This window comes from Nicotiana tomentosiformis, chromosome 11 (assembly GCF_000390325.3).
Source record: "Nicotiana tomentosiformis chromosome 11, ASM39032v3, whole genome shotgun sequence".
Lineage (NCBI taxonomy): Eukaryota > Viridiplantae > Streptophyta > Magnoliopsida > Solanales > Solanaceae > Nicotiana > Nicotiana tomentosiformis.
The window spans coordinates 116448468-116464618 of record NC_090822.1 but is presented as its reverse complement, the minus strand read 5'-3'; the positions used below and the strand labels follow the sequence as shown (position 1 = coordinate 116464618).

At 33.9% G+C, this 16151-nt stretch overlaps 1 protein-coding gene across 1 annotated transcript; it reads right to left on the bottom strand.

Annotated features, from left to right (window-relative positions):
• Window positions 1-3746: 3746 nt before the first annotated feature.
• On the bottom strand, window positions 3747-5530 carry LOC104108026 (uncharacterized). The gene is made up of 2 exons (XM_009616981.4): window positions 5383-5530; window positions 3747-4731 (listed from the first exon to the last, which is right to left on the bottom strand). The coding sequence occupies exons 1-2, from the start codon at window positions 5416-5418 to the stop codon at window positions 3880-3882; spliced, it is 888 nt and encodes a 295-aa protein (XP_009615276.1). The 5' UTR covers window positions 5419-5530; the 3' UTR covers window positions 3747-3879.
• Between the last annotated feature and the right edge of the window lie 10621 nt (window positions 5531-16151).

Here is a 16151-nt window from a genome sequence, read left to right as displayed (position 1 = left end):
AATTTATTTATTTTTAAATAAATTTAAAATATAAGTATCCTCGCACTATCTCTATTCTCCTCTTTATATATTCTCTTCCCTACTAAGAAATTTTAATTAGCTTTTTACATAAATATTTTACCTATACTCAAAATAATATAACATTTTATTTTAAAATATAACTTTGAATTAGTCTAAAAATTAATACATAAGCTCTTTTATAATATTTCAAATATATTGAAATGTCTTATAATTATTTTTGTATTACATATAATTTAAAAAAAATTCTCTTTAGTTTTAAGATACAAATTTGGCTTTTTTTAATTAGTAAAATTACCTACACGAGATATTTATTTAGTATACTTAAATTTTTAATATGGTATCAATTTTTATTCTTCTTTATCTAGCAAGACTTTAATTTTGTTGTCATATCTGTATTTTGAGCATTCTCATCATAACTTTAAAAACATTCTAATCGGAGGTTCAAATAGTCTTTTCCTTTTAGTTGAATTTTAATTATTTTTTCTTACTTTTGTTATAATGTTATCTGATATGTAATATTATTACATTTTCATGTGAGTTTTTATTAACTTTTGACTTTATTTAATATTTTTATCCACTACTATTTTTAATATAATATAGATAGATATGTAATTTTTTAAAATTAAATTAAATATTTATTTTATTTTTGAACTATTGATTGAAATTCTTAAATTACTTAAATTTTTAACAATATTTTTTAGTTGTGTATACTTACTTGATTTTATTTTCTAAAGTAATTTTTAGTATAAATATCCTCACATTATATCTAATTTATTTTATTATTCCATACTTTTAATTTTTTCTTTTATTTGTTAGACTTTGGTTATATGGCCTTATCCACATGCATGTCATTTCTTATCATATTTAAACAAAATTTTCTCATCTCAAATTTAAATAAGTTTTATCCTTCTTCTTTTGTATGCTGAAATTTTTAATTTTTTTCTTTATTTGTTCCTTGGTGTTGCTAATATATTATTCGACACTTAATATTATTACATTGTCATGTGGCTTTTCATTAGCTTGTTTAAATTTAATATCCATTTTTATCTTACTCATTTCTTGTCATAAATATTTTAGAAAAAAGTCTTATCTCAAATTTTTACAACAATAGTTCCACTATAATTCTTTTTAAATAATGTTTCTAAAAATTAAAAAAAATGAAATGGAAGAAAACAAATCATGTGGTTAGTAAATAATTATTAAAATAGAAATTCTTATTTTTTAAGTTTTGGAATCTATTTACAATAAAAATAGGAATCAATCTGAATTGATTTACAACTTTAAATTAAATTGATTTGCCTTAATTCTTATTAAATTTTGGCTAACTATTTTTAGATTTTGTCCTAAAAGTACCAAGTCATTTTTTTTCCAGTAAGTCACTTAGCTTAATATTGACTACCCTCTTTTTAATATAATATAGATATAGATATCTATATCCACTCACTATTTAAATTTAAATTTAAGCATATAAATATAAGAAGTGGAATTAGTTATACTTTATGTATATTCTTTCACATAGTAATCCATTTTCCATTTTTTCTAGTGGTTAAGATTTGTTCTTACCCCAAAAATTAATTCTTGTTAGAATCATTAGTTTAGATATTTTAATTATATAAAAAAATATTAATATACGTTTAAAATATTCATTTGCTTGATTTTTCAATATTAATATGACTTTATTATTTTTGTAATTAAAATATATTTAATGATTATTTAATTTTTTCGTACCTTATAAATAATTTGTACAGTTTATGTAAGATCTTATTTTGGTGCTTGAAATTTTTTAATTTTTAAAGTCATCAAATCTTTAATATCTTAAGTAAATTTTAGTTTTATTTTATATTTTAACTTACTCCAAAGTATAAATAGTCATAGTTTATCTCAATTTATATCTTTCTATATTTTTATTTTTTTCTATTATAGTTTTTTAATTAATTCTTTACCTCTATATATCTAGCTAATATAGAATAAAATCTATGAGTGGATCATTATATAGATAAAGATACAGATATATAGATTAGATTTGTCTAAGATATATTTAGATTATGTCTAAGATCTATTTCATTCAACTACTTCCAGTAATTACGTTCCATTTATAATTTCTAATTGTTAATGTTGTCCTAAAATTGTCAAATGACTTCTTTTTAGCTTGGCACTTGGCTTAACCACAATGCATGCTACCCTCCTTTTAATATAATATAGATATAGATATAGATTTATATATAATTTATATATAATATGTGTATAATCACGTGTTGTCGGTATATCATCTATGTATATCAGCAATAAAAAGTAAAAAATAAATCTGGCGAGATATTTATGTAGATGTTCCATAAGATCTTGGTTACTTGATTTTATCCATGATATGACTTCTATTATAATAATTTAAAAAACTCTCTACTAAAATTCAAAAATATCTTATCCTTTTATTTTTAAAATTATATTACATTTTAAAAAATAATCCCATTTCGAAATAATTTATTTACATTTAAAAAAAAATCACGTCATACCAATTTTATTTTTTAACATAAATATTTTGTTACACTTGAAAATCGATATAGAAACTATCAATTAGAAACTAATATCCCTCTTGTTGAAATTCAAGAAAAAAAACCTTTCATATAATCTAATGATTCACAACTAATATTCTTCAACGAAAAAAGTATTATACCTTTGCAATGTTGGCTTGACTGCAGCTAAATGAAGAGATTTCAGCTTATATCCTTCAATTCCTAGAAGGTGCTAAATTGAAATTAATGATAGCAATTGTAAAGACAAAGTTTTGCTATTTGTTTGATGTCCATTTATACAAATTGACTCGTCAAACAAACATTCTTCAAAAAGAAAAAAAAATAACTTTTTTTAAGTATTGACTGATTTTTGTGATGTTTCTTTCTCTTGCATGTTGGTTTACTTCATTATATATGTAAGTAAACTTTTATTCAATTTTAAACTCTTTTTTGTTATCCGGATAAACATAGACATGTACCCTATATATTATATTTATTTTAAAAAAAAATTTCTTTATGCAAATCTAGCTATAGTATTTTAAAGAGCTTTAATTATGTGATTTTAGATGTGAAAGAGTTTTATAGTTATATGGAGTAGTTTTTTTTTTTTGCCAAAGGTGAAGTAGTATCTAAATAATTAGAAAAGATAACAAAAGTTCCTAACATGATTGCATATGATCATTAACCGAATTAAGTATGATACCAAAAGATAAATTTATTTTTTATTTTAATTCAAATTAAAAACTTATCTATAAATTAAAAATTATCATTTAATTTAAATTCAGTTATATAAATATTTGACTAACATAGCCAAATATAGAATAAAGTTACCATATATTATTGACATTTATTAGCTTGCCACTTGGCTTAACCACAATGCCAATTATATATGGTAACTTTATTTCTTTAATATATATATATAGATTTGGAGATTTTAAGAGAACTAAATCTCTAGAAGTTAAATTCTACCTAGTCTCATTTCGCAAGGGGATTCAAAAAAATAAAAAAGTAAAGAAGCAAAAAAGTGAAGGAAAATCAACATCTAATTCTAATATATATATACATAAACAAAGACTTAACCTTATATAAATAGTGCAATTTTATGTCGAAATGGAGTTTCCAATAAACTCCTCCCTTTTCCGCCCCTCTAGCTCGGCCCTTTTTTTAATTGAAGGAAGAAAGCTATTGAGCCAATCATTCAATAAAGAAAATAAGTAAAGAAAAAGAAATGTGAACGCACATTAATCTAGTATATCCACTCAAAATCAGTATATCCAAAGAAACCTAGCAATCTTTTTGTACAAAAAATTGGAAGCATAGGCATTAGGCATTCATCTCTCAACTTATCTCACCGCAATCTTTGCCTCTTATCCAAATGTACAAAACTGTCCGTATTTGCACCAACAGATATTCCTCTCTGATTTTCCAAACAGGAAACAGAACCAGAGTTAGCAAAGTTTAACGTAGATGTTGACAATATCTGTGGAGATCCATATGACATCTGAGAATACAATGATCTTGAAACAGGATAACTCAAAGTTGTATAAAAACTCTGTGTTGCAATCTCAGCTTCAGACCCTTTAATTAAAACTGGTGGTGCATTAAATGACTTAAGCTGAGGCGGATTTCGCCATTGAGGAAGTTGTCCTGAAACTAAAAGTGTGTGCAGAAGTGGCCCTGCTTCAATAACTGACTTCAATAGTTTCCCTTTTTGTGGCAAAGTTTTCCCCTTTACAAGATTGTCAATAACCAATGTGGCCTCATCAACTTTTGGGACCAATTGAGGAACACAATTGTCCAAGAATCGAACGTTACAATCATAGGCGACTGTATTTGAATCAGCCATGTTGTTGTTGGAAAATTCAGGGGAAGAAACTGCATCATTAAACGCGTCGATTGGGGATGAATTGTGTGACTGATTATTGTGTGTTTCAGAGAAACTGTTTGATTGAGTAATGCTTGAGTTTGCTTTTTTGTCTTTCAAATGAGGACTATTATCAACTTGAACATGAGAAAGTTTGTTGAGTAGTTTCTGAAGTTGATCTTTTGCTTCATCTCTTTCTTGACAAACCATGTTTAATAGTTGGATTAATTGCTTCACATATTCTTTGTTCTTCCTCATTTCTTCATTTTTCTCTACCTTCAAATTTTCAAGTTCAAGATTAGTGTACATAAGCTTCTGCCTCATTTCATCAATGGTCTGCAACATTTGATCAAAAACCCAAGTTAAACAAAAGTCAGATGAGTAATTCAAACACCTTTAATTTTATTTTTAAGAGATTCTTCACTGTGATGATTTTGTTAGTAACCTTTCCATGAACAAGTAATTCAAAGTTAGAACTTAGAAGTGACAGTCATTTAAACAGTGCACATGTGGAAGTTCATCAAAATATCTCAGTTAAATCCAACAGTATTAAAACTTACTGCTTGTCAATAATAAAGCAGAGAGCATATGATTTAACATTGGTTACCACCTAATATGAAACAGGAAATTTGGTGCTTTGGGCACTGCAATGAATAATTCTTGAAATTTACAAAGAGCTTCTTGAACAGTGAAATTTACAAGTCCTTAACAGAAACATGTTTCTAATTAGTCAAAAGTCAAGGGAAAAGCAGGGGAAGTATGAATTTTCCCCGGGATTTTCTTGAACAAAAATCCAAACAAAGATTTTCTGATATTTAAAAGACTTAATGCTTTAATAATGTAAGGAGGAAAAAAAAGGACTTGAACTGAGACTAATGAAGAACAGAAGAATTTTAGTTCTGGCATGAAAAATGATAAGAGAAGTACTCAAAAGAATGATGTCAGAGAAATTGAGAAAACAAGAAAATGAAGGAATTAATGACCAACCTCTTGGTAATACCATAAAGAAGCCATTTCTTCCATTTTTTTTCCCTCAGTTACACTCTCACAGTTTTTAGCAAAAGTGATGTACAAAAATAGTTTCTTTTGGGAGAGGGAGATTTGAGAGAAGTGGTTTATGTGTCTTTTATAGAAGGAAGCTACTACCCAAACAAGACAAAAGGTAATTATGAAAAAAAAAAGAATCTTAATACTAGCTTCTTTTGTCACATTTTGGACATAATTTTATAGTGTTAAAAATCTTTACCATATAACTTAACTCTTAACTAATTTGTTACATTTAGGAGATAATCTTTCTAGTGAGCAGTGTGTTAAATTGTGAACTGCCCAAGAAAACCGGAAAAAGAAAAACTGAATTGGTTTTGACTTATACACAAGTGTATTTTCTAATTATATTTCATTTTGACGAAGTTTTCCCATATCCCATACAACTGGCACACGGTTTTAAAGCTATGAGCACTACTTTTCAATTAATTAAATCACTAGGTATAGACAGAAACAATAAGAGGCTACTAATTATAATATTAATTCGAAAAGTAAAACACCATATGACTATAGTTATCTTTTCTATGAACAATTAATATACATTTTTATAAATACTCAGGAACTTGGAGTTCCTCCATAATGGAATTCCCATGTTCTGGTTCTGGAAGATATTGAAGAGGAAGAAGAATATATTCGAAAGAAGGAATACAAAGAGGTGCAAATAGTCTGGAATTCAAAGAGGTGCGAGAAGTTGAAGAATGACTAAACGTTACCAATCAAGTTGTAAACAGTTTAAGGAAAAAGAATAAATTAGTAACGACAAGAAAAGGAATAAAGTAATAATAATTAGAAAAGATAAATAAGGAATTTGTATTTAAAATAAGAAAAAAGTCGAAAAATTTGAGAAAATAGATAAATAGAGATTCTTGCCTGTGAGACATGCCACATCAGCTCTCAATTTCCCTCTTTTATATTATATATAGATTTTATAGCATATTAATTTGGTAAATCAGTCATTTTTCATTTTAAAAAATGTTTGCTGTTGAACACTTCATATCTGACGGTAATACCATTTTTTTGTTCTACATTTTCACCCATTATACGGCCACCGGCCCTAGGCTATGCATAATAATTGTTAGTACAAAATGAACAATACTTTGACAGTCTGAAATGATTCTGATAGATCCAGAGCAACATAAAAAGAAATTAGTTGTGAAGTTTTCTATGTTTGTTCAAAGATTCAGTAAACATCATATGTTAAAGAAGGTTTTGAAGAGTGAGGTTATAGATAAAATGAATATGAGCCTTCAAAGGGCAAATGACATTAATCATACGACCAATAAAAAAAAAAAGAAACATACAATCTTAATATTTTTTGTATTGATCTCAAATAGAATCTGATGAACTCAGGAAACATTATAATGACTTCAAATTAAATAAAACAAGAATAAGGATAAAACCAGGTTTTGACAAAGACAACGAACGTGGATGAGGTATTCATCAAACGAAAAGCTGGAATATTTCTTTCTTTATCCCCGACAAGCTGTTTGTACACTCCTTAGATTTTCTATATCATCACGTTAAACTGGTATTAATTAATATTTCAGATTGGTATAATCACTAATCTAATACCAGCATTATTAACAAAACCCATACAATTTTAATTCTACGCCGTTAGATTTCTTAATGATTGCGTCGTGTTACGTCCTAAGGTTTGTCTTATTCTCCTAATCCAACCTTAAACACTGTACTTGCACATTGTAAACGAAACGTGGCATTCTGACCAGCCGTTGGAGCTCCAAGACTTTTTATGTAATATTGTTTCTTTTTTATTTTATGGTTTACACTATTGGGTAAGAAGTAGACAAATTTGCTTATATATATTAATAATAATGTTTCATTAAAGGACAAAAGCTGCTTGGTTTTTCCATGCAATGTATCTAGCAGTATTCTACCTGGATAATCAATTGACATACACACGCATTATAACATTTAATTTTTAAGTACTATTATTCTTAACTCATTATTACTTGCCTAGATTTCCTAGAAAAGTTGACCCTTTAATAATTTATAGTGATCCACGAATACCAGCGCAGTTTCATTATTAAAATAAAGTTTTAAATTCCTGTGCCTTAATTCAGTTACTTGTTCAAGTTTTGACAATAGTTGAGCAAGTACGCAGCCTAGAATTTAGGGTATGATTTTTGTATTATCTATGTTCCACATGCCTATAGCTATTGCCTCCAAGATCGCATTTGGACATTTTTGGAAAATTTATTTTTGAAAGAGTCATCTTTTCTTTCTTTTTTTAAGTAAGATTCAGTTGAACAATAGAGACGGGAGATCGCTAGGACTCAATCGAAACTTGTAACACTATGAGTTTGCGCTCAAATTTAATTTCTTGATTTTTTTTTGGGAACTCTGAATTTTATTTGTAAAAGTCCATCATTGAAGTTTTCTGAATAATTCTTTTGGCGAATTAATAAAACATGTATAGCAGTTCTTATAAAATGTTTGGTTTCATATAAAAGTGTCTCAAGGTTTATTACTTAGTTAAGGAAACTCTTCATTCTAAACAGTGGTATATGCTTAGAATAATTGTAAGTTTTAAGCACTTTTCACTTTTTATTAATTACCAAAATTTTAAAAGTTATCACTAATTATAATAGTATGTTATATCATATGGCTTACAAAAAGGGGGGAAAAGAACAAAGAAGTAACAGTAAGTTATTAACCTTTTTTTGGTTTCCACCAATGTTTAATTATCCTGTAATCACATTGGAGTTCCGACTAATCTAAATTCATATCGTGTTAGGTCCATTAAAAGTATAAATGCTTCGTACAAGCACTTTTTTTTATATTGAAAGCTCGAACACGAAATTTCTAATTAGGACATATCCATCCCACTACAGTGTAGTTATTCGCATATTTCAAGCATGGAAGTTTGAGTAAAATTCTACTAGAAGTCCCAAGAAAAAAAATAAAGGAAAGCAAAGAGATGAGAGTACTCCTTTTAGTTTTAGACATGCATGAACGTGAAAAAAAATAATACCATATTGATGTAGACGAAAGCTGAGGATTAGTAGTAGTATTAGGGTTCGTTTGCTTGGGAAATAAGTTATCCCAGAATTAATTATCTCGAGATTAGTTATTCCGTGATTGTTATTCCACTCTTTTATATGGATAAAAATAACACTACAATCCCGGGATATTTAATCTCGGGATTAGTTATACCGCGATTTTATCCCAACAAAATTTGGGATATAATTCATCTCAAATTTAATCGCGAAATTAATTATGTATTAAAAAGAAGTCACATGTGGCAAAGTGCCTAACCTATACATCCTAGTTCCTACTAGTCTATGTCTGCATATTGAAGGATAGAAAAAATAAAGTGCTTTTTGGAGCTCAACGAAGCAATGGTCTGGAAAAGCAGAGACTACTATACTCTTCACTATTTCAGGAACTGCTTTTGTCTAAGTGCTTGTTTTACTTCCTAACGACTAACGGCTTCACTATAAAAAAGAAGAGAGAGTTTTGCTTGTTATATGAAAGATCTGTTTTACCGGAAAAATTAGATAACGTTAGATTTGTGTATGGTTTTAAGGATATACGATACAATTCGATATAAATCGCGTAGAAAAATGAAAATATGTGTATCGTTGAATATGAGAATAAAAATAATAAGCAAAAAGAATGAATAAGTAAAACAAGCACAATGGGATAACTATCAATATAAGAAGTGATCTTTTGTTCCCGCCCCCCATAGCTTACAAGGATTCCCCCTTTTATAGAAGAGGGTCATTACAAAAAATAATAAAATAAAACATATAGTGGAAGACCCATGATGACTTGTCTCTTCCTTGATTCCAGCCAAGATTTTCTCTCTTGGTGCGGTTGTAACGGCTCTTGTCTATGAGCTCGATACTAGCTCAAACTGGTTATTGGGTCGGGCTCTTCGGTCTTAGATCGAGTTCGACCTTCGAGATGGGTGTCGCGCATTTTCGACCTCGAAGCAGTGCCTTGCGGATCGATTCGGTCACGGACTCGATAGGATTATCGAGACGCCTCCTCGAGTGACCTTCGGACTCGAGGTTCGTTAGTACCAACTCAGAGCTCACTCCCAAAATCTCATTCCGACTTTTTAACACTCGAACTCGATCGAACGTAGGAAGGCCAAAATCTATTTCGACCGTATACAGATAGTCCCCTCGTTTCTCGGAAAAGGATATGGCGAGAAACAATATGATTTCCCAGCAGCTCGATCAGATATACATTGATATTTTTGTCGATCCCGACCATGACGTATGCAATGCTCGATCATCTTATGCGTCTTTACAGTCCCCGGCTTTATCGAGGATACCCGACGTTTTTCTTCCCCTGTGGGAATTGCCAGTTACCTTCGGTCCTTAGTGACCGAAGAAGATCAATCAGTGATGAATGTGGTGGGGCCCGCCTGTCTTTTCAACGAGGCCCAACATGCTTTGAGTTGGGTAACTTCTGATGGCATTTTCCCCGCTTCTTTTACACAAAGTTGTAGGTAATTCTAATGTTTCTCCTTTTGTTTGCAGGCTTCAATGTTGTATCACGAGGCTTTTCTCCGAATCAGGGAGGAGCATGATGCCGAAGTTCGGAGCCTCACTGAGAAGAGTGACTCATACAAGCTTCTTAGTGAAAAACCTTCAAGCAAATTTGACAGCGGCTCGGGAAGAGCATGAGGAGATGGCTGAGCAGGTATTCCGAATGCTCCATGATAGTGAAGATGAAAAAGAGATAACCACTAACGATCCGATTCTGCAGGTTCGGCAGAGGATCGAGCAGATTGGATGGCTTAATTCACAAGTAGATGCGCTGCTGGCCGAGGCAGAAGAATTTAAAAGGTGTATGGATAACCTTGCCTCGAAAAAAGGAAGCCGTTGAAGCTCAGTTGGAGCTGTCCGATGCCCAACTTCGATTTGCGAAAGAAAATGCTTTGGGGCTGATCGAAAAGATGAAAGAGCTTCAGCGTCGGTTGGATTTGTCCACTTTAGATAAAGCAGATTTGGCCAAAGAGCTCGAAGTGGCTAGATCTGAAGTGGTCGAGGCCAATCAAAAGAGCCGATGCCAAAGTGGCTCAGTTCAGGATCGATGTCGAAGTTAATCAAACCAAAGCAGTGGGCATGGTCGAACATGCAAAGTGTCAGGCTCGGAGAGAGGCTCTCAAAGGGGTCAAAGCTCAGGGCTTCGATATTGGGGCCGAGATTGAAGTCGCCAGGATCGAGGAGAACATATCTCGGAGGTTGGCCTTTCCTGAGGAGGACTCCAATGACTCGGGGGAGTCTGAAGACGAGGACGATGCCGAGAATATGGCCTCCGATGAAGATTGAGTCATTTAGGGCCTTAGGTCGATCGTTGCGTTCTTGTGAGACCGCTTTCGGTTTTTGTATAAAGAACTTCCTTTTGGAAGAGTAGCCGCCTCTGTACAAAAAATTTGTAAATACAAATCTTTCTTCTTTTTGAAGAGAAATGGCCTTTCAAACTAAATAGATAGTTTGAATTTAAATCTCCGTTGCCTTCGGGCCTCGTGGGTAGTCCCCTTTGCTTTATCGGGCTCGAGCGTCCTTCTACTTAAATAGTCAAGTGTTTGTTTTAATTCGAAGAAATGGGTAGTTTTGCTCGAAATAATGTAGCCCATAGGCGTAATAGTCGAGCGAGTGATTGCTCGAACTCGAAATAAATATAGCCCGTAGGCTTAGCAGTCGAGTGAATGATTTGAACTTGATGCAATGTCGCCCGCATGCGTAATAGTCAAAGTAGCCCGTAGGCTTAACGATCTAGTGAGTGATTGCTCGAACTCGAAATAAAGATAGCCCGTAGGCTTGGCAGTCGAGCGAATGATTCGAACTCGATGCAATGTATCCCGTAGGCATAATAGTCAAAGTATCCCGTAGGCTTAATGGTCGAGTGAGTGATTGCTCGAACTCGAAATAAAGGTAGCCCGTAGGCTTGGCAGTCAAGCGAATGATTCGAACTCGATGCAATGTAGCCCGTAGGCGTAATAGTCAAAGTAGCCCATAGGCTTAATGGTCCAGTGAGTGATTGCTCGAACTCGAAATAAAGGTAGCCCGTAGGCGTAATAGTCAAAGTAGCCCGTAGGCTTAATGGTCGAGTGAGTGATTGCTCGAACTCGAAATAAAAGTAGCCCGTAGGCTTGGCAGTCGAGCGAATGATTCGAACTCGATGCAATGTAGCCCGTAGGCATAATATTCAAAGTAGCCCATAGGCTTAATGGTCGAGTGAGTGATTGCTGGAACTCGAAATAAAGGTAGCCTGTAGGCTTGACAGTGGAGCAAATGATTCGAACTCGATGCAATGTAGCCCGTAGGCGTAATAGTCATAGTAGCCCGTAGGCTTAATGGTCGAGTGAGTGATTGCTCGAACTCGAAATAAAGGTAGACCGTGGGCTTGGCAGTCGAGCGAATGATTCGAACTCGATGCAATGTAGCCCGTAGGCGTAATAGTCAAAGTAGCCCGTAGGCTTAATGGTCGAGTGAGCGCTCGTTCGAACTCGATCTTGTTTGCATAAGAAATCTTGAACATAGAATATCGGTAAAGAATAGAGCTTTCTTTGCAAGTCATTATACATGGGTTCATGTTTTGCGTTAGGGCTCGGGCCAACTATATAAGCATGGTTCGTTTTGACCATTTGGCCCTTACAACGTTTCCCGTTGAGACACTATTTGTCATGAAATGACGAAGTAATTTCCTTTGCATCGAACTTGATAATCATCACAGATGCGTTCAATGATAAAGCCCCCTTGTGTACGAGGTTGATTTTAAAGAGGCCTCGGATACTCAGCAGTAGTATCGTTTCCGCTATATGGATGGTATCGATCTCTGGTCGACTTTTGCTTTTTCATAATGGACCTAGAAGTCAACTGGTCATCTTCGACTCTTATTTTGGATTGATATCGATTGTGCACATCGGTACAAGTAATAGCTGGGTACTCGATCAGATTTTGCTTCAGCCGCCGTGAAGCCCTCGAGCTCCGCTCATTTAGACCTTGAGTGAAAGCTTGAACAATCTAATCGTCTGTGACTGGTAGCAGATCCATTCGTTCCATTTGAAAACGAGCTACGAATTCCCTTAGCATCTCGTTATCCTTTTGTATTACCTTGAACAGATCTAACTTTCTGGTTTTGACCTTTATGGCTCCGGCATGTGCTTTTACGAAGCAATCTGCAAGCATAGCAAAAGAATCGATGGAGTTAGATGGTAAATTATGATACCATATCATTGCCCCCTTTGACAGGGTTTCACCAATTGTTTTTAATAATACAGATTCAATTTCATCATCTTCCAAATCATTACCCTTGATGGCACACGCGTAAGAAGTAACGTGCTCGTTGGGGTCGGTCGTTCCGTTATATTTGGGTATTTCGGGCATACGGAATTTTTGGGGGATTGGTTTTGGGGCTGCACTCGAGGAGAAAGGCTTTTGAATGAATTTTTTTGAATCTAGACCTTTTATCATTGGTGGAGCTCCAAGGATCTGGTCGACTCTAGAATTATATGTTTCTACTTTTTTATCATTGGCTTCGACTCGTTTTTTGAGTTCCTCGAGCAGTTTAGTAATTTCGGGAGTAGTCCCCGATTCTTGCTCATTTGACTTCTCTATGGCTGGTTCCGTTCTGTGGGTGACTTCTCGAAGCGGATTGGGCTCCGACCTGCTTTGTACCTGAGTTTGGCTCTGCAACTGAGCTATCGCTATTTTCTGGGCTTGTAACATCTCGAAGATCATCCGTAAGCTGACTCCGATCTCCTCCACGTTATGGGTGTCTCGAGCTATGAATCGAGTACCGCCCTGAATGCTTCTTTCCGGTTCGGAACGATGATTCGCCTCTAGAGCTATTTGTGAATTGACATCCAATGGTACTTCGGCTCGAATTTTAGATGCTTCGATTCGAGCTTCAGTGCCATCATCGAGTGGCCTTCCAGCCCCGGGTGCCAAGTTGTTGGTTTCATCTTGAAGGCCAGTTTCGTGGTCGATAGGTGAAGCCATTGCTGATTTGATGTTGCAAACTGGGGTGTACTTTAGATTTATATCAAACGATCACTGTTACCCTTAGCCCCACGGTGGGTGCCAAACTGTTTACCAGAAAAATCAGATAACGTTAGATTTGTGTATGGTTCTAAGGATATGCGATACAATTCGATATAAATCGCGTAGAGAAATGGAAATATGTGTATCGTTGACTGTGAGAATAAAAATAATAAGCAAAAATAATGAATAAGTAAAACAAGCACAATGTGATAACTATCAATATAAGAAGTGATCTTTTGTTCCCGCCCCCCATAGCTTACAAGGATTCCCCATTTTATAGAAGAGGGTCATTACAAAAAATAATAAAATAAAACATATAGTGGAAGACCCATGATGACTTGTCTCTTCCTTGATTCCAGCCAAGATTTTCTCTCTTGGTGCGGTTGCAACGGCTCTTGTCTGTGAGCTCGATACTAGCTCGAACTCGTTACTGGGTCGGGCCCTTCGGTCTTAGATCGAGTTCGACCTTCGAGATGGGCGTCGCGCATTTCCGACCTCGAAGCAGTGCCTTGCGGATCGATTCGGTCACGGGCTCGATAGGATTATCGAGCCGCCTCCTCGAGTGACCTTCGGGCTCGGGGTTCATTAGTACCGACCTCAGAGCTCACTCCCAAAATCTCATTCCGACTTTTTAATACTCGAACTCGATCGAACGTAGGAAGACCAAAATCTATTTCGACCGTATACAACTTCTTGTAGTGAAGCTTTGGATTCAATAATTAACAGGCTTTATTTGGGCTTAGAATATTGTCAGTCTAGAGAAGGCAAGATAATTTAGAATATTAGTGCATGACATACTATAACAATCAAATTCAATGCTTTTTATTTCAGATAAACCAAAGCCATAGGGATCATATAGTTGAATCTATGGAGCATAGTTAAAGGGTATGTTAATTATTGCCATTAATTAGTGAGTGGTAAAAGTATTAAGGATTGTATTAAGATAAGAAAGCTATATTGTCCGGTTTTGCACATGGGATTATTAGGAAGTTTGGTACAAAGTCATGTGTACAAACATTTCAAACAAGGTAGTATTATACTAAGAGTAACAGCCACCTCTAGTACGACACTTGTCACCTCTCCCGTATCTAATGGCACATGCACCTTTTTGTACTCATCTAACGTTCTAAGTTGCAAAATGCAAGTATTGTAGGTAGTTGCACCGCCCTGCTTTTGTATGTTTGATATCATATTTAGACTTTCTAGCTCTTATTTGACAGGTACATACATAATTCAAAATTTAAATTTAATGAGTTCAAACTTATTTTAAACTTATTTATTATTAAAGCTGTAGGTTCATATTTAATATTTATTAAGATTATATCTATATCCGCCTTTGGATAGGGGTTGCGATCGAAGGCTCTTGCTGTCACAAATTATAACCTAAGCTCTGTTACTTGATCGACCTTAGACTGGCGCCCTTTCAGTGTAATGAAGACTACCAACAGTAGACTCATGGACGGATTTATAGGCAAATACTTTGGTCGTGAACTCACGGTCTTTCCGTCAAACTAAGTATTTTATGTACATATTTTTTAGAATTGGTCTAGTATTATCTGGTGGCACCCATGCTCCAAAGAGGCTAAATAGTGTACTTGGTTGAATGTTGAGTTATTTACCTAGAGGACTAGGGATCAAATCCCACGTAAAACTTCCTCTTCTTTCTTTTTTTTTTAATGGTATACCCATGTTATAAAAGTTCTAGATCCGCCTCTAAGTAGACTATAGGCTTTTATGATCACCCATTGATCCCGTCCATGTAAATCTAAAGTTTCTAGCTATGATTGCAAAATATATGTGCATTGGATGTGAGTCTAAGCAGCTACCTTATTTATTTTGGCCTTCCTATTTTCTCTCTACGATAGGGTCTTCTAAAGATTAACGTAAATTATAGAGTAGCTACGCACATGTATGTGTAGGTGTAGGGAGTTTTATTAGCCACATATTCTTGATATCAATATTGGACGTTTTTCAACTTCTTATTCAACATTTTCGAAATGAAGGGCCAGGAGTCTTGAATCAATGACGAAATTGTCTCCGTATGACTTATATGTCACAGGTTTGAGCCGTCGAAGCAACAACTATTACTTGCATCAAGGTAGACTGTCTACATCACACCTTGAGGTACGACCCTTTTTCGAACCCTACGTAAATTCGAGATGCTTTGTGCACCGAGTTACTCTTTTTATTCAAAATGTTTGATATCAAGGGTTGTATCCACATTATGTCAAGTTTACGTAAAGCAATTTTATCTTCATTAGAGGTGAGGTAAGAGAATGAATTTAGAAAGAATTGAACTAAATGAAACATGAAAGTAACTTCAATATTTGCGATTACAACATCATAGTAGTATGTGTTATATATCCTGTCAAGATAGGGAAATTCCATGTGCGTTAGGGAAACATAATAATTGGTCCACGTTTACTCAATTCCTTAATTGGTCACTCTATAGTAGTAGGTATATGACGGCAAAAAAGAAAGGAAAAGAAGAAGCTTTTTAGTGTGGTCAAAGATTGACTCTTGTATGAAAATGAGTCTTTTTGTCTTAGCAAAATCAACCAACCTGTGCCGAGAAAGACTGAAATTTAGACTTAGACAAGACTTTGTGGGGACATTATTGGCTTAAATTGAGAAAGATATAACTTTAATTATGTGCCTGCCCCAATTGAACTGCTACGTACTTTTGAT